At 43.0% G+C, this 19,723-nt stretch overlaps 1 protein-coding gene across 3 annotated transcripts in view; it reads left to right on the top strand.

Annotated features, from left to right (window-relative positions):
• Window positions 1-12,395, top strand: part of PIK3R6 (phosphoinositide-3-kinase regulatory subunit 6) — a 73,327-nt gene extending 60,932 nt beyond the window's left edge. For 2 of the 3 annotated variants that reach the window (XM_090060939.1, XM_090060938.1), the window contains exons 16-20: window positions 1,484-1,554; window positions 2,611-2,701; window positions 3,845-3,915; window positions 6,583-6,695; window positions 9,102-12,395. In XM_090060939.1, the coding sequence (XP_089917065.1) occupies window positions 1,484-1,554; window positions 2,611-2,701; window positions 3,845-3,915; window positions 6,583-6,695; window positions 9,102-9,258 (503 nt within the window). In that variant the 3' untranslated portion in view covers window positions 9,259-12,395. Of the gene's footprint in view, window positions 1-974; window positions 1,021-1,483; window positions 1,555-2,610; window positions 2,702-3,844; window positions 3,916-6,582; window positions 6,696-9,101 lie in introns of those variants that run through there. The other variant, XR_016443944.1, reaches the window with a different exon arrangement.
• Window positions 12,396-19,723: the final 7,328 nt, after the last annotated feature.

Here is a 19,723-nt window from a genome sequence, read left to right as displayed (position 1 = left end):
TAGATCCCATTTTACTTCACCAAATAGCATTTATATTCAGTTTGCAGTTTTACAGTAGGTGCAGTATGGATGCACAAGCATCCCCATGCATGGAGGCCAGGCAGGTGCACAACACTGTAACCTTTCCCAGATACATGTTTAGGTCCTAAAACTGCAGCTGGCAAAAACCCATGGTGGAAGCTGAGCAATTGCACCTTGCATTTCATAATCATTGGATACAGTGGATGAAAAGTGGGAGCAAGGGTCCAAAATAGAACCAGCGGTCTGTCCTACTTAGGGCAGTGACCACCTCACCGAGCTACACACCAGCTATCTTCTTTGCTTCCTCCTGGCCACACCTATATTCCTCTCCTGGCTGCCCAGCTTCAAGTGGAGGGCTGGAGAGAGTACTGATTAGAACACAAGAATATAAGAACTGCCATTTACTGGGTCAGATCATAGGTCTATCTTGCCTGGTATCCTGTATCACACAGTGGCAGAGTGGATGCTAGAAGGGAGAATGAGCAAGGAATGTCCAGGGTGGTTCCCCTGTTCCTCTCCCACTTGCAGCCTCCAGCCTATAAGGTCTAGGAAATTTTGATTTAGAGGCTGTACCTCTAACTCAATAGCTACTGATGTATCTTTACTCCAGGAATTTGTCCAAACCCTTTTCAAATCTAGTTAAACTCTCAGCATCCACAGCATCATGTAGCAATGCATTCCACACTTGAATTATGTGCTGTGTGAAAAAGAACTTCCTTTGGTTAGTTTCAAACTTGCTACCTCCTAGTTTTTTCATTTTATGACCCCAGATTAATGGCTAGCTTGTGGTTTTGTGGTTAGGGACCAGTGCTGGAAAGCACAAGATGCTGTTTCAAACTCTTTCTGGAGGCCTAAAACCTGGGTCTCCCACTTTCTAGGAGAGTGCCTTAATCAGGCTGTTGGGCTAATACATGGGAGAGCTGCCCTCATCCTCCACCATTTGTTTCTAACAGGCAGGTGTCCACAAGATTCGGTTTCTCTAGCAGATGAAATAGAACGGTAAATTGTGTGTAATTACCAAAAATTCTAATATAATAAAAGCCTCTGTCTGTCCATAACACTTTATTCACACTCTGGTTGTCTCGGCAGCCAATCACAATGCTGACAGAAACAACCAATAAGAGTTTTCCAAGACGGTTCTGGAGTGGGGTAGAGTGAGGAAGCGAGGCCAGCTCTGCTGGCCTAACCCCTACCCCCTGCAGCCCTGCTCCCTGGAGGTGGCAGCAGCATGAGCTGCTGTGGGAAACAGAGGGGATGGCAGGGCAAGTCCCCCCCTTCTTCCCACCACTCCTGGGAGGCGGTGGCAGTGCTCTGTCCCCCCCATCCCATCATTCCTGATGGGCAATTGTCTAGTAGTACAGAAGATGCTAGGTAAGTGTCATCTGGTTGTGTAAAGTGAAATAAGATCTGTCTCTTGCTGAACAATGTGTGCTATTCATTCCTGTTGATTTCCCTATTCCAGATTTAGTGCTGGCAAGGAAGAAGACAATGCTGGAAGGTCCTGGGGCAGATATTACAGCAAAGTATAGAAAGGTAAGACAGGGCTTTTAGAAGCATGCAACACCTCACTGTTCATAGGACTCCTTTTGACCTAACTGGTAGGAAGGAGCTCCCTTTAGGCAAGAACTATAGAGTAGACTCCCAAGTTAAGAAAAAACTGCTATTGGTTTGGTTAACAAGAACATGCTCACATTGCTTCAGGAGTGCACTCTTGGGAAGGAGGTTGAGAAGTTATCTATTCCATTCCCCTGTCCCAAGGCAGGATCTCTAGAAACTAGACCTAAACCTGCACTGATATGTTTTTCTAACCTGTCTGTAAAGTGCCCTAATGATGGAAATTCCACAGCCTCCAAGGTAAAATACCCCACTTCTGAACTATCCTTGTGGTTAGAAAAAATGTCCAAATGTCTGATCTAAGTCTGACAATTTGGTGTGGGGGAGGAGGCTTTTTAAAGGGCAAAATGATGACTTATTGTTGACCATGTCCAGGTAACATGCTAAAACTGTTTTTTATAAAAAAAGGTCCTTATTTTTTGGTCTAGAAAAGGCTTAAAAGCCCAATCAGGCATCCTTAGGTAGATTTTGTAGTCCTTTACTCAGTGAGTTGTCGTATCATTGAAGTCGATGGTTAACTGGAGGTTGATTTGAGTATTCAGATACATGCCCAATTCCCTTTCTTGCTTGAGCAGCTTAGAATCTGTTTTTTGTTAATGAGGCTCTTTGGGTATTTTACATTTTCTACCCTTTTGCCCTCCATTTGGATGAGTTTTCCCTAGTCCTAGTCTGTGCTCTTTTCTCTAACAGAGAAGGTTTGCATAACGGCATAGACAGATGAACACACATCCCAGTGTAATTTGCCATGGATTTGAATACCCATTACAATGAGATCAGGAATAGGGAGACATCTAGCTATCCCTGGGTATCTCACACAGTAGGGATATATGAGCTGAGAGGAGAGTGAGAGAGATTGAAAACAAACCTACCCTCACCCAATGTGTGCTCCATGTGTCAGGCACTAATTTGTTTCTCTTAAGACATAACACATTTCTCATGATGAAGTGTAATGGTGTTAATGGGCCTTTTCTGCAGGTTTTGCTGAGTAGTCGGGGGAAAGAATTGGGTGTCTCACTGAGATCTACTGGCTTGGTAATGAAAGCCATTCCGCCTGATGAAGCTGAAGGTAAGACTCCTCTTTGTGGGTCTCTGAGGACATCTGTTTTTTCCTACCTGTTCAGTATTATTGGGATTCTTGAGCAGGACTTTGAAGAAGCTGAAGTGACAAGTTGCAAAAGAATCTCCCTGAAATTGCTCAATACATGTTAGTATTAGATTATGGAGCTTAATCATTGTTATATGAATATCCATATGCAGCACACATGATCAGTATAGCTTGAAGTCGTTCATCTCCTATGTTCCTATCTCCCAAGTATCATGTTCATGTTTTAAGCCTTCCAATAACTGAGGATACAACATAACTGTAGTCTGGACTCACCTGCATGGGTTTTTTTTTTTTATTTATATTCCATGTATCCTGTGTGTGCACTGACCAAGGTATCATAGATTCCCATCTCTCATATAAACCAAGGTCAGGAAGAGAGAGAGAGACACTTTTGGAGACTGGGCTTCCTAGTTAAGTTTGGCTCAGTTTTCCCTCTAGCTCTCCAGGGCTTATGATAACATTTATTTTAGTTCACATTCAAACAGCCCCTGAGTGTTGCTTTCAGCGGAGACAAAAATTCAAGGCACTACATTCAAGTTCTATCTACTTTTGGGTTGAAGCGCAGAATCCTTGGACAGCTGAAGCCAAACATGGTCCTGAACTAGCATGGGACCTATGAATAATGATATAGGAGTAGGAAGAGCCTAGGGTTCAAACTGCCTGGGGTAACGTTTGGGGTTACTGCAGAGGCCTCACTCTCAGCCTTACCTCGTGTAGGGAACTGGCATTGCTCTCCATTTCCATTTGGGATGATGGGAAAGATGGAAAGAAGGATTAGTAATGGAGAGTCCCAGGAGATAGACTGAAACTGGGATTTGCAGTTTACACAATTCATCACCAGAGTGCCATGATTAAGTGTGCAAATACCTGCTTCCACAAACCCAGAGATTTCAAATAGGAATCCATAGTGTCCAAAACATTCTGATGTATTGCAGTCTTTCTGAATTCTCTGCAACAGAAGAGCTGCTCTTTTTTTCTGTATTCAAAGAAGTGAGTGAAAGCTAACAGTTGGCATTTTCCTAGGGGTGCCTTGAGCCTAATAAAGGGTGCCTTGAGTCTAGAAAAGTTGAGGACTGCTGATCTAACACCTCAATTCTGTTGCAGATCTGCTGTGCTTGAATGTGTATATTACTGAAGTCATCAAAACCAGCAACCTTTCAGGAAGATCATTTTCCGTAAGTATCTGTGACAGCTTGGGGAGTAAGAGTCTGTAACAATGTCAAGCCTGCGCTTGGATGAGAGCCCTTAAGGGAAACTGCAAGTTGCTGCAGGGAGCGGAGGAAGGAGGACCAACAAACACAGTCACTAAAACATGTCACAAGGGTCCATCCACTCAGCAGAATAAGAGTGGTAAAAGAGGAAGAGATTATCCTGAGCTGCCCTTCTTTTCCATAATGGATCCACGAGGAATATAGGGTAGGACTTGGACAGCCTGACCCCTTGAACTCCATCAAACCTAACATACTCCTTATTATCACCCCTGAGGTTACCCAAAGTAACAAGCACTCCATTACTTATGGTCATTTGAAAGAAATGCTATAAATGGAAAATGTTAAATAGCAGCATGTTAATAGAGATTTCTCTTATTCTTTACTCTCTTACTCTTTACTACAAAACAAAATAAAATAAACCCTCCTATTGCTCTATAGAAGGAGAACAGGACTGTTGTGTAGGGTTGGTTAGAAAATGTTTTCAGATTTTTTCCCCCAAAGGGAAATTAAAGTTGTTTTTGTTGTTGAAAAATCCAAGCAATTCAACCTTTTCTCTTGAAATATCCAAGCAAGTCTCTTTTTCTTGCCCCTCAGCACTGCCTGGGTGGACCCTTCCTTGCATTAGCATCTTTGTTTAGCAAGACCTGACACTGAGATCACGAGCTCTGCTATATTTTAGGACGCAGAGGACAAACTTTTGAGTGGAGATACAAGATGTAACTCTTGTTTATATTAACCCCCCCTCTACATCATTCTGGTTGTGAGCATAAATTTGCCTTTATTTTAAGACATTTTTGGACCTGCCAGAGCACTGCGAACAGGTCTTGGTGTAACTGTGATTTGGATCCTTTCCAGCCAAAAAAACAACAGTAGAAGCAGTACAGACCTGCAGAGCTGATGGGGTCACCTCAGAGGTGAGCCTGACACTAGACACTGGCAGTAAAGCTTAGATGAAAGTGTTGTCCATTGTGGACTGCTTTGCAGAGCTGTAGCACCCCCTCCCCTCCTCTCCTCAGTTAATCCCATTTTGTTGCCTGTTTCTGTCTGCCACTACTGACGCACAAGCATCTTTGACGCACTCTAGCTCCAGCTGAAACCCCAGGGAGATCTCTTCGGAGGCCTCTCCAGCTCCAGTGAGCTAATCCTCAAAGATACATGTGTTGAGATTAAGGCTGTATGCAAAACATTTTCATTTGGTAGGAACAAAAATAAGAAGCAGTGACTCAAACAACTTTAACAACCAGCATTTAAAGCTAAACATGCATGACCTGGGATTGCTAACTCAGTCAGAAGCAGGTCATGTTTCTCTGTCATTTCCTCCCATGCATAGCTTCCCTAATGAGATGATGTGCTGTATCTCTAAGAGGCTTAGCACACATTGTATGGCCACTTTGGTGTGTGTAGAAGGGTGACTATGGTGACTATAAGCCAGAGGTGTCAAACTTGTTTGAGTTGGTGGGCTGGATTCCAGTCAGGAGCTTTTTGTAGGTCAGATAATCCACCTCCAGATCCAGTTTGTGGGGCTTCTTGTCAGAGCTGCCCAAGCTGCTGTTAGCATGGCCAGTACATGGAAGTTAATGCTACGGCCATTCATCAGGTTTGCATGAAGAACAGCAATCATATACTATAAATTTGGTGGCAGGGGTATAGTATTGACCCCCTGGGGATTGGCTGTGTTGACACAGTAGCTCTGAGATCTGCAGCAAGATGTTTTTCAGCCTAGATCTGGATGTGAATTGTCTGGACAGGGACGCACCATAGGCAGGACAGCACACATGCATGGGCTGGATCTAGCCTGTGGGCTGTATGTATGACACCCTTGCATTAAGCCAGCTGTGTGTTCTTTTAATTATGGGTTACTTTAGTGTTATCTTGGACAACACTGGGACCTGCATAAATAACAGCGGTCTCTCAGGATGCCTTTGTCTACAGTGTTGTTTGAATCTCAGCAGTATTATAAGCTACATTCTCAGTGTGCCCTGTCTGCTTCCAGTCTCATCTCCAGCACAACCTCCAAGTCAGAGTTTGCAAGGGAGTTCCCCTGACATCCCCTGTGCAGCCTTTCCCTGTGTGAGAGGAATCCTCCACTAGTGCATGTAGTGGGATTAGGCTCTTTCACACCACTGGGGCACAGAGGAGCAGGAGTGGGGTGAGGGTCTCAACCCCAGAATCCAACACTAGCAATCTCTTGTAAGGCCGCTGAAGTAATTCAACGTGCGAGGAGACTTTAGACAGTGGGCTTTTTAACACTAATTTCATGTTCCTTGTTTCATGGGCACATTTAAAGGGGCCTGGGTTTTTTCTTTTTTTCCAGAGAGATTGAGCAGCTGCAGCTCCCACTAATTTCACCAGGAACTGTGAGTGCCCAGCACACTGGAAAATCATGTCCCTTTAAGTTGTGTCAAATTAGGTACCCAAAATCACTGGTTGCTTCTGCAAATATTGGCACGTTTATATGGGAAGGAAAAGGAAGAAGCTAGCTTTCCATTTCAGCTGTCATGTCTTGTCTTCCAAGGCCAAAAAAATACACATTCACCCATAAATATACATGCTGTCTCACACAATCCCTCTCCTGCCAGTCTGAGGAAGGGAAGTTAAAAATTCATTGGTTTTTTTCCCCCTCTGTTGTAGTTTATGACAAACAAGATCAGAATGCACAGTATCAAAGTCAGCAGCATGGATCAAAAGACCTTCACACTGTGCCTGGACAAAGACTTCAGAAGAATCTATAGGAATGTAGTCAGGTGAGGTCACTTTGCTGTAAAGCTTTTAGCAAGCAATGATTTAAAATGATAGACTTTCCTTTCACAGGACTCCTCAAGGCAGAACCAGACACTTTGCCTGATTACAAAAGGTGCAACTGGAGGTCTGGAGAGATGGGTTCTGCTCCTGATTCTTTTAATGATTTGATGAGAGACTCTTGACTAGTTTATATTGACTACCGGTGTGAGTTTATTTGGGTGAATGATGGAGGTAGAGGGGGTGAAAAATGTGGACAATGCTGTGCCATTTCTGTAAAGTGTTTTAAGATCTGTGTGAGGAAATAACTATTTCCTTATGATGATGATGATAACTATTATTAATAATAATTTAGTGGCCACTGATGCTTTCCAATGTGGATTATAAAATGCTGTTTGAAACCGTGTTAAAAAGATTAGCTAGAGGGGCACCCAAGTTAATTCCCCCAGCACAGTGAAGCATGGTTAAAGGACATGCACTGGTAATAACAGATGCATTACCAGTTCTGTGGAAGATCTTTGAGGCCTCTGCAGAGGCAGTAGAAAAGATGACATTATTCCCTTCTCAAAGCAAGGATGTTGACAGGGTGAGCCATCAGCTCAATGGAAGATATTTCCTATTAATGCAATTCCTCAAGAATTTATAGGCTGGCTGAGAGTTTTATATATGGACTCAACTAACATACCTTAATTAGGCTGGATATTAGGGAAAGCTTTCTAATGGGAAGAGTGGTTAAGCACTGGGGCAAATTACTTGGGGAGCCTGTGGAATCTCCAGCAAGAAAAGATTAAGAAAAGGTTGAAAAAACACTTAGATAAAATGGTTTAGGCACAGAAAAACATGCCTTGAGCAATGGATTGGACTAAATGACCTACTGGGGTTCCCTCCAGCCCTATGTTTCTATGATTCAACGTCATAAGAGTAACACACTCAAGCAGTAGAACTTGGCTTATTTCCTGAGTACTTTTGTGGAAAACACTCAATCCCTCCATAGTTCTGTCTCCCCAGAGGATGGTCCTGAAGTTTAACTTGAATGTTTTAAAGCATTTTGAGATGCATGAATGGAAAGTATTATCTAAGTGTGTCAGTGTAATACTTGCATAACACCTTTTGGATTTGGATATGTGAGTCTTCCTCGTTTTTCTATCTGGAAATATTATATAATATTGCCTGCTTTTAAAAGTTTCTTTTGTTCCACCCCAGAAATTGCTGCACTTCTGTGGCATGATCAATGATGCTTAATAACTGTTTTAGAGACGTAAAATGTAAAGATGGGAGGCTTTTCTTTTTACGCACACAAAATAAAATGCCTTTTCTTTTTTTTTTTTAAACCAGCTTAAACCATTGAATTCCATCCTCCTGTATTCCCTTCTCCCTTCTCTTGCACAGCTGGTGCCATGTTTCCTTTGCACTTCCTCCAAGAAAGCAGCTAATTCATTATTAGCTGCCCAGAAATCCCTATCAAGGGAAGGGTCATGTTTAGGGGTATGCTACTGTTCAGTAAAAGGCTCACATGTGGATGGGTGATACTTCCCTCTGAGCCTGCAGAAAGGAATTTCATATGGCAGCAGTATAAGCTGAAAGGTTGACATGGAAAAGAAAAGTGCAAAACCTGATGGTAAGCAGCCATCAGACTGCTTACAAACCTGATGGGGTGGACAGTGTGGAAAACTCATGGATAATGTTGCAATATATGAAACATTTACAAAGCCAAGAAATGAGACCATCAAAAAGTTGGAAAGGCAATAAATGGGCTGTTTATATTAAAGTATTAGCTGTGGTGGTCTGGCAGAAATCCAGTAAGGGTGATTACATTAAGTGTGTGTACATTCCTCCATCAGCTATATTATTGTTCTTCACTTCCTGTCCTAAAACTCCAGTGTTGCTAGCACTCTTAAAAGCTGTCATGGCTCATTTTAGCAGTAGGTAACTTTCAGTAATGAATGAAATGTTAATATATTAGACATATCCAAGTCCCCCCAACATTTGGATCTGAAACTCAGATGTTTCAAAATTCAAGGGTGTCCCTACTAAAAGACTTTGTTTCGATTACTTGTGAAATTTTGATGTGCAAATGAATTTCAGGCACCTCCAAAGTATCTCAGTATGGAGGTAGAGTTTTGATTCAGGCCCATATGTAGTACACTGTATATGCAGTGTACATTTCTCTGAATCATACTAAGCCTTGTCTATGACATTGTGTAAGACGCAAAGGATCATGCATGACATGAGAATCTCTAGCAAAACCCAGTGCAAGATCACAAAAAGAGTTATAATTCTTAGTGCCTTTGGTGTAAATCCATAGTAACTACTGAAATCAGTGGTGTCATTCTGGATACATACTGAGATCAGAAGCTGGGTGCTGGTTTGCAGATTGGCACATGCAGAAAATGTATTTTCTTCTGTTGCAGTGTGGAAGTTTCACCCTGCCTGGAACCTAGCTACTGTTTGCAGAAAACGAGGACAATGCAATTCAGCCTGCATGGATCAGAGGATGTAGGACTGGCCAAGTACATGCCCAAATCTTTGTTATTACCTATCAATACATTTGCAGGTATAATCCAGTGAAGAAAATTCCAGCATGGAGAGTGGAATGAAAATGAAAAGGTCTTACAAGAATCTCTCATTCAGTCGTAAGAGCACAAGGATGGAGGAACACACTAAAAGCCACCTGAAACTGGCAATGATGATTCTACCTACAATGCTGCAGCAGTACAGAAGTTCACTGCTCAGTAAAACACACGTGATACCACAGTTTAAAACCTCTCTGTCAGGGGAACACAGCAAAAGTCGTTTTACTCTTGCAGCTTATTTTTATACAGTAGTCTTTGTTTAACAAGTCTTCAGTGCAGCCAGGTGTTGGATAGTCTTGCGGCCGTCTTTGAGCATGAAGAGGCTGCACACCACTTCCTCAGTTTAATTTATGAGCTGCCCCTCTGACTTCCAGCTAAGGTTTTATATGCAGCTTAATTATAAGAACTTTTTATCGTTGATATGAAGAGCATGTCATGTTATTCAAAATGGCCACATTACCAATACCCCCTCTACCCCATCTTGCTACTGCAGTCCTGTCTCCCAAGGGAAAGAGGTAGTCTGCAGGTGATGGACTTGACATCAGCTACTCTGGCTCCCAAAAACAGCTGCCTGCACAGTCTGGATTTGGATTCTCCTTCCACAAGAGGAACAGAAACTAAAGAACCATGTTGGTGGCCTCAGAATTGGACCTGGGAGCTAGGCGTCTGCAATACTGCTCCATTTATTCATTCTGCTGGTACTAGAGTGCAAAATTAGCTCTCAAAATATAGCTTGAATAGTGCCAGTGTGGTTAGTGGTCCTGGTTAGGATCAAACTAACTTGTTTTAAAATTTAAACATCACGTAATAGCAGGTGCATAAGCTGTTTTCTTTATTCCATTTTTTGCAAGCTGAAGTCATTTCAGAAAGAGTACGTATTTCTTAACTTGTCAACATCTAATTTGGGATATCCAGGACAGGTCCAGTAAGGCTTCACTTAATTCTTGATTGATATAATTGTTAGGCCTGCCTTGTATGTATGACATTATATTGTTTATTCCTTAAGACTAGACATATTCAAACCCCAAATACTCTCTGCTTTCAATATGTCATTGCCATGGTATAAGCACAGAACATCTACCCAAAGAAAATGTGGTGGCTTCTCCAGCCATCTTTGGTCTTTGTGTACTTCCTGTAGTGTGTGCTCTCTATTCCACTGATTTAATAAGGGCTGCCAGGGACCACATCTTCACTTAACCCTTTTGTTAGCACATCTGTGCCAGATGGACATGTGATACTTGACAGAGTTGTGTCAGGAGACATTCCTACTTTAGATGCAGTTATACTAGTAAATATATGCTCTTGCTAAAATTGCTTTTCACATGTGGGGGTGTTTTTATTACATGGGTAGAAAGCACAGTTACTTATGTTGTTAGACCCACATGAAAGGTACTCTGCTGGTTCAGGATATCAGCATTGCTATATTGGTAAGGTGATTGTGCAGACATAACCAAAATGCCCAAAGCAATTTATACATTTAGTAGTATATTATGGCATTTGGCATATTGGACCTGGTTAGCTAGCAGTAGTACATGGTATTGAGTGCAGCAGGGGTACTGCAGGTAGCCAGTGCAGCCCATTCTTCATTACCTAAGAGGTGAATCCTCCAAGTCATTTGTGCCTGGCCCAATGGGAGCTGTGCCTCTGACATTTTATGTAGATGCCTAAATTTAGAATTAGGAATCTACCTTTGAATACCCAAGCCTGAAATTGTAGGTTGTATTGCTCAGATCAGGGTGGCCAACTTGTGGCATGCATGCCACCAGTGCGTGGGCAGCCTCTGTACGTGGCACATGGCAAATTGGGGGAGGGGACAGGCAGCGCAGCAACAGACAGAGCAGACAGCAGAGCAGCAGACTGGGCAGGAGAAGGGGATTGGAATGGCATTCAGGCGATTTGTGATACCACTGCTAAAAAGGTTAGCCCCACTGGTTTAAATGAGGCTCACCAAAAAACCTGTCACAGAACTGCTTTTATCCTGTCCTTGGAATTCCAACTACTGTAGGTTTTTTTTGAATATTTAGGCCATGTTAATGTCAGAAAATCTATGATTAAACTTTCCAACACAAGATGTTGGAGATTATCTAGCGCCTCCCCCAGCCTCTATCACCACAAGCATGCACACAGGTATTCACCTGCTGTTCAAACAACCACTTTTTATATTTGCTACTACAAGCATTGCTGTCTTTTACTTTCTAGTAGAAGCTATATAAATCTCAGGTTGTCATGCTGAATGCAGTATTAAAATAAAAGCTATGTCCCCAGTAAGCCTTACACTACTTGATGACAAAACATCTTTCAACTTCTAGGCAACTGATAGGTTACATGGCAGTAAAAAAACCTGGCAGTCCCTAAAAGCATTTTATTAAAATCCCAAACAAAAGGCAAAGAAACCCAAGTGAATGTGTTGTGTGAGAATATCATTTCCCCCTTACCCCCCAAACATCTGCTCATGTGATCTAAAACCATTAATTCCAGGAAGTTACTCTAAACCTGATTGCACTGCATCCTTTTGTATTAGGAGCTCATAAAGCCCCTAAAGAAAACTGCATTTTTGTTATGCCAGGAGTCTATGTCACCATATTCTAAATTCAGCTAACCTCAACTTCCCAAGCCCTAAAGGTGAGATGCAAGATATAAATTTGAGTCTGAAGCTCTCAGCAGCACTGCACTTTTTGAATATAGATTGCTTTGGCCTTAATTTCAGTTTACGTATAAATTATTGGCATTCAAGATGGACAGAGAGAAATTTGGTCTTAGAAAGACAGGTAAATATGCATGAGAATCCCCATTACTAATCATTGGAAAAAGGGGTCAAGAAACACCTGGATGAAATCGGTGGCTGCAGAGCATTTCTGCTTCCATTAACTACTGTGTAGGGCAATAATTAATTTAAGAGTCTAACAGACAGCTTGTGTACCTCTGCCTCCAGGAGGGCTTTAACTAATGGGTCACATAGCATGGTAATCTAGGTAAATATTTACAAATTAGCTGATTGTGTTATAGCTTTGGACTAGTACTGATGTGTATATTATTAATGATGTACAGGTGTATATGATGTAATTATAAATTATTTGTACAAACATTATGGATGATATATATTGGAAGGTGCAATCCTTTTCATTTTGATTAAATTACATTGTAAAAAACCAACCAAGTGGCAATGTTTTGTGTGGCTATGTGAGAGAAGTATGTGGGGTAGAGAGACCCTGCACAGAAGCTGATTATGTTCTCCATTGTTTGTTTTACACATCCCATTTTGAAGCCATTTACCCTGCTTTGTGAGACAAAAATACATTTCCAAGTAGCCAGCTCTTGGCTAAATATACTTGAGTCTCTATTTGCCAGCATTTTGGAAAGAAGATGCAGAAGCCCTCGAACTTTAGCTGTCCTGTGGCTCCTCTCATTCTGAACATACCTGTGGGATCTCCACAATAAAGTTTTGGAAGGAAGGTCAGCATGGGTCTAGGGAGGTGAAAAAAGGGCTTGCTTTGTTGGACAAAGACAGTATGCCCATCTTCTCAAGAAAATCACTTTAACTAGGATTCAGATCAGGAGATGGGAGAGCAAAAACATATTCATGCCCAGGAGGAGGGCTGTAGGCCAGACCCCAGGATTTTTGGGTTGTTCAGTTCTGCATTTCCTTAATTTCCCATAGGTATAGGTTGCTGAATTTTGCTCTAATGTGTTCCTTACAGTAAGTCTCCCACCCTTAAAGCAGCATTTCTTCTGTACACACACACAGACACCTAGGTTTCCAACAGATGTGGTGTTTGTTGCAGGCCAAATTGTTCCAGTATTATACAAGGCATTCTTCCAAGCATCATCCTTTTGCACTGCTACTTGTCTGCTAGTAGATGGCTGGCAAGAGCACACATCCCATCATGCCTTGAGGTGATCTAGCATCTGGAGGTTCTCAGGGATTCCCTAGTGTGGCAGAAAGCACCCACTGGGTGGTCAGCTAGAGGGGACTGCCCAGGAGTGACTGAGCTAGTGACCACAGCTGAGAAACAAGCCCTACCCACGCTATGTGTGCACAAACATAGCAGTCAGGCCAAGCAGATAGTTTAGATGTGTCCTCAGTGCATACATGCCCCAGAGCTGTGTTCAGGCCCCCTTTAAGCCTTCTTCCCTCTTTAATTGTTACAGTCAGGAGCAACCAGAGTGGGAGCCAGTGGATGGAGTTTGTTCCTCACAGTGGTCCCAGTCTCAGCAGGGAAGTGACGTAGACATGCTAAGAGTGCTAGACATGATAAAGAGTGCTAAAAAGATTTGTGTGGTGCTTTGAGGGTGAAACATATTCCCTCTAATATCAAGTTGTACACTATCATGGTATTATTGCGATGCTACCATCTTGCTGACATTTAAACCTGAGATCCTGACTTTTTGTGGCCACTGAAAATCTCATTGCACCAAACCAGGTACCCTAACCCACTTGCAGGTTTTTCTGTCTAAATCTCCTAATTTCCTCTGCAATCGCCATTGAACAAAGTATTTTTTTGTCTTAAAATAGCTGGACTGTGTTGTTTTATGCATTTTAAAATGTTGCCAAAATTTGACCCTAGAGGTGGCTGCATTTTAGTAGTGGATGAAGTTACTCTTGTAATTAGAGTTTTATATAACGGTTGGTACAACATACAAAGCACTTAGGGATACATTTGGGCAGAAACAGCTATAGGAATGCAAGATCATTACTATAACAATAGGCAATGTGCAGTCTCAAAAGGAATCATGTCATATGAAAAGCATTCTCCAGTGCTGCAAGAACATGTGATGACTTGGAGATCCTGTTTATATAGTGCTTCTGAATACCAGTTTGAGTTTATGATCTACCTATTTCCTTGTGTCTTATGACAGTCTTTAACTGTGTTACACCTCATGTTTATTGTGTTAGGGCCCAGAACCTGGGGCGTTGTATAAGGGCAGGAGCCCAAATTTATCTCAGAAGGAGGACTGTGGTATGTCAGAGGACTGGGTATTTGGGAATAAGGATGGGGGAATGTAATCCCTGTGCCCACAGGGGATGTGCGTGGGGGCTGAGTGACCCAGAACCTGCAGGAGGGCTGGAGCTGGGCCTGAGAACCTAGGGTCCTGGTGCAGTGGATCTTGGCCCATAGGACCCAGCCAGATTAAAAGTGAGCTGAAGCCAAGAAGGGTCTTAGGTCAGACAGGGACCTCCCCAAAGCCCACATCTGCCTCATGGAGGCATCCTCCCTCTGAAATTATAATATTAAGTCATGGCAGGTGAGATAACTGTGCAGGGGAAGGACCCAGAGAGTCTGGAAGGTCAAAGCTACGTGATAAGCCAGACAGGGGACCTTGTTGCACCAGCAACGTAAATATGGTCACACCAATCTAAACCTACTTTGCTGCAATTTCAAACCAGCGTTACATGTTCTTCTCTCTACAGTGAGGAAGAAAAGTTGTTCTCCCTCATCTTTATAGCAGCCCTTCAAATATTTGAAAACTCTTATTATGACCCCTCTTAATCATCTTTTCTGCAAACTAAACACACCTATTTTTCAACCTCTCCTCCTATGGCTTCCCTTCCAAATTGTTTATCATTTTTGTTGTCCACTTTTGGACCCTCTCTAGCTTCCCCATGTCCTTTTTAAAATTCAGAGGCCAGAACTGCACACAGTACTCTAAATGAAGCCTAACCAGCACCAAGTAGAGTGGCACTATCCTCTCCTACATCTTACATCTAAGACTCCTGGCAGACATTCACATTTATCATGTGATTAACATGTTTATTGCAATAAATTGTAATTATAAATACAGCAATGTCTGAATGACAGGAGGTTTCAAGTGGAATATGGTAGGGGTCTGTCCTGGGTCTAGTGCTGTTCAATGTGTTTATTAATGATCTGTATCATAGCATAGAGAGCTTTCTGAGCAAATTCCCAAATGATATGAAACTGGGAAGGACTGCAAACACAATGGAAGACAGGAGGAGAATTCAGAAAGACTTGATGAATTGGAAACCTGGACTATAGCCAACAGGATGAAATTCAGTGCAGACAAAAGCAAGGTATTACACTAAAGGAAGAATAATGAAAAGCCCAAATACAAAATGGGTGATGTGGCAGTACTTTTGAGAAGGATCTGGAGGTTTTGGTGAACTGTAGACTCAACATGAATCAGCAATGTGATGCAGCTGGGGAAAAAAAAGTGAATGCAGTGTTGGACTCCAATTACCCTTTCTTTGCTTGTGGCTATTAACCCAGTTGCCTAAGCACCTTCTAGTGATTTTGTCTAACCCACAATTCTCCAATTTATTTATGAGGAGGTTGTGTGGGGCTTTGTTAAAAAATCTTCTTGTGTTTAAATACATTAAGGAGTGACTGGTTTTTGGGACCCTTGCAAGTCTGTGTATCTCTATGCTTCCACTATCCTGTCTTTGAAGAGTACGCTGCAAACACAGAGTATCCACAGGGGCAAAGCCCAGTGGAAAAGTATGTATGCTTAAGCAACGGAGGTGTCCATGGTTTTGAGGCTGAGGGCAGCTGAGCTGCAAGGGGATATGTTTGCTGGCTATAGATACATTTTGGGAATAAAATCCAGGAAGCGGTTGGTGTGGGGAGGTTTAAACTATAGGACAATGTTGGCAAAGGAACACATGGGTATAAACTGTAAACTGGAGTTTATAGTTTAGGCTGGAGAATGATGTTGCCACGAGGGGGATGTTACAATCTCTCCCCAAGAGGAGATTCTTGAATTACTTGTCAAAAGTAGTCAGCCAGGTAAAAAGCCTAAAGAGTTTAGTACAGCATTTGAATTATAATACATGGCTGGCTACAATAACAAAGGACTGGACATGACCAGAAGGCTCCTCTTTAAGTCCCTTTTCTGTGGAGGAATAACTGGAGATGTGCCAGAAGAGGCCAAGGAAAGAGTAACTGCTGGAGTGTACTAAGAACCTTAGCATTTGTTCAGTTTGTGCTATTTCAAATGCATTTGTGAGGTCTCAAAGTGCAAGCAAACATACATTCAAGCCATTTGTGACCTTGCAAGTGCAAGTGAAAAATTGCAAAGTTGCCCCGTTTCAGTTGAAGTTTACCTTGGGAGAGTGATATCTTTGGCAAAATCAAACATGTGCTTACTTCACTGAGATATCACTGTCCCCTAGCAATGCAGAATACACTATTCCTCACCTCCACCCCACTCCAAGGCCTGCCTCTCCCTTGACCTGAACTCTATTGCCTAAGGGACAGTAAGGAAAACCCTAGGAAAAATGCATCCCCAGAAACCCCAAAAGAAATCAGTGTGGTGTGGGCACTGTTTAGCAGGTTAGGGGTGCAGCTTCCTGGCAGAGTGGGGGTGGAAGGGACTTACTGACTTCATCATTGCTTTAGAGGCAAAAATTAACCCTTACTTGCCCCAAAGGGCTGTGAACTGGTCCCTTGCACCCAGGTGTTAGGATTCTACTATGGGACTCAGAGAAAGAGTGGGGTGGGGCCCTGCCACCAACATCTGACCTCCGACCCTCAGTTTTACCCACCACAAGCCCTCCAGTCCCAGCTCCCCTATGCTTCATTTTCCCCACTACATGTCTCAGTTTACCCCATGAGCCTGCCAACCCATCCTGCTTTAGTTTCCCCACAAGCCCTCCAGCCCCAGTGTCTCAGTTCCCCCATGCTACATCCCCATCCCCTAATAAGCCATCCAGCCTCCCTGTGCCTCAGTTTCTGCCACAGGCCCCAGATCCCCCATGCTTCAGTTTTTCCAGAAGTTGGAGGTGGGCTGGGGGTGGTGTCAGCCAGGCAGGCAATCAGCACTTCCCTCTGCCCTGTTCTCAGGTATCAAGTGCAATAAGCTTGCAGAAGGCAAGATTCTGCGTGACAGCCAGCATGGCTTCATTACAGGCATGTCTTGCCTTACCAACCTCATCTCCTTCTATGGCCAGGTAGCTCACCACCTGGACACAAGAAAGCATGTTGACATGGTATACCTAGACTTCCAAAAGGCCTTTGATCTAGTATCCCACAATATCCTCATGAGGAAATTGGAGAATTGTGGGCTTAACTCTGAGACAGTCAGGTGGGTGAGAAACTGGCTGAAGGATAGGACCCAGAGAGTTGAGAGAGTTGTAGTGAATGGATCTGTGTCATCCTGGCAAGAAGTGGGCAGCAGTATCCCGCAGGGGTCAATGCTTGGTCCAGTACTTTTCAACATCTTTATTAACGATTTGGATGTGGGAGTGAAGAGCTCACTGGCCAAGTTCACAGATGACACCCAGTTATGGGGAAGCATGGTCATACTTGAAGATAGGCTACAGTTACAAGTGGACCTAGACTGCTGAAAATAGGATCTCTTTGTGTTTCATGGTGTGTTTCATTCTTGCTCAGAAAACGGGCTTATCGCACTTGATACCTGAGAAAAGAATGTCTAATAGTCAAGCAGTATCAGTAATGCAAGTAGCGGTGCTTACAGTTAAATATAGTTTGATACTTCTTGATGATTAGAGATTCTTTTCAGTTGCTTATAAATTTACCCAACTTTAAGCATTTTGGCTGAAATTCTCCCTCCTTGGGATTTGCCTAAGATTTACTTTTACCAGGAAAGTTTCAGCAAATATAGCTCAGACATGTCTCACAGATGAGGTTAGGGGAAAATATACTGTTCTCCCCATATAATATTCTGATACTTTGTTGAGAAGCTCCTCTGCTTTCAAGCAGAGTTTTGAAATATAGCCTAGCATGGGGATCTACATTATATCGTTCTGAAAACCCTCAGATCCAATACACAGGTGTAAAAACATGCTACCATAAACATTTCTTTTCCTTTAGAACCTGGACTGAGTTGCTTGTTGTGTGTGTATGTGTATTCCCTACAGAACAAAAAATCCCCTAAAGACACAGAGGCACTTACATTTTTTGTCCAAGGCCAAATCAGTTCCAAATAGTCTCATTCCAAAATTCAACTGAGTAGAGCTTAATTGTGAAGTCTGTGTGCCTCTACCACTGGTCAAATATGCTCCCTCCCAGACCCATAGGTCTGGGGCTTCGGATACTCCCCAAATCCAGGCAGGAATCCTCTGTGTAAGCCCAGGCCTGGAGGCCCTGGGGTTTAGCTATCCCCTTTCTCCCTTGATTTTAACCAAATGGCTGCATTTGCTGCATGTAAGTGAGCAGAACTATTCAGCCTGATGCTACTTTCCTGACATTGCTTTTACACCATCACAAATAAAGGAACTTCCTGATAATTTAAAGTGATGGAAGTGAGAAGTTAAGTTGTTACATGCACCCCTGCACACACACACACACAGATCCTTTGCAAGGCCCAGAACTCACGCTTCCTAGATCTCTCTTTCCCACACCATGATTGGATGGCTTTGATGAAAAGATAACTGTCACAAATGAAGATCCCTAAAGAGAACCCTGATCTGAGCAGCTGTCCGGCAGAGATCAGGAGGCTGAACTTGGTTCCTAGGTTGGGCAGTGCCCTGCTCAGACTTATTCAGAAGTGTCCTCCAGATGTGTGGTTTGGGATGACCTGAAAAGGATTTTGCCCCATAATCCCAGCTGAATCTCAGTTCCTTACTCAGGGCTACGTACTTGATACCTGATACCTGATACCTGATATCATTTTACATTTTTCATAGGATCATAGAATCATAGAAAATTAGGGTTTGAAGGGACCTCAGGCAGTCTAGTCCATCCCCCTGCTCAGAGCAGGACTCCCAATGAGATCATTTGAGCCAGGGCTTTGTTGAGTCTGGTCTTAAAACCCTCCAAGGATGGAGAGTCCACAACCTTTCTAGATAACCCATTCCAGTGCTTCACCACTCTCCTAGTGAGAAAGTTTTCCAACTTAAGCTTCCCTTGAGACCATTGCTCCTTGTTCTGCCATCTGCCACTGCTGAGAACAGTCTCACTCCATGCTCTTTGGAACCACCCATAAGGTAGTTGAAGGCTGCTATTAAATCCCCTCTGGCTTCTCTTCTCCAGACTAAGACCAGTTCCCTCAGCCTCTCCCTCAGCCACTCCTCCCAAGTCATATACCGCAGACCCCTAACCATTTTCATTGCCCTCCATTGGACTCTCTCCAACTTGTCCACATCCTTTCTATAGTATATTTTTATTTTTGATGAAATCCTAACTTTTTAGCATGTCTAATTCATTTCTCTCAACCTTCAAATGTGTAATAGCAGCTCCCACATGGTCTAGTGCTTAGGATTCCTGGTTTTTTACCTAGGTGGCCTGGGTTCAACTCTCAGTGCAGGAATGCTTTGACTTTGGGGCTGGCCCTGATGATCTGCAGAGTCCTTTCTAGCCTCTATGAATAAGGAAGTAGCAATAAGGAACTAACTTCAGCCTCATGCAGAGATTATTGCCAGATGGGGCTTTCCTCTCACCTCACTGCCTCAGGTTTCCTGTTCTCCATCCCCTGGAGGACAAGGGAGAACAAGCAGGAAATATTGCAAGGGACAAGGAAAGGTCACTCTGAAACCCCACATT

The sequence above is a fragment of the Crocodylus siamensis genome, chromosome 8 (genome assembly GCF_052110815.1).
Source record: "Crocodylus siamensis isolate JL-2025a chromosome 8, ASM5211081v1, whole genome shotgun sequence".
Taxonomy (NCBI): Eukaryota; Metazoa; Chordata; order Crocodylia; family Crocodylidae; genus Crocodylus; species Crocodylus siamensis.
This window is presented reverse-complemented; position numbering and strand designations above follow the sequence as displayed.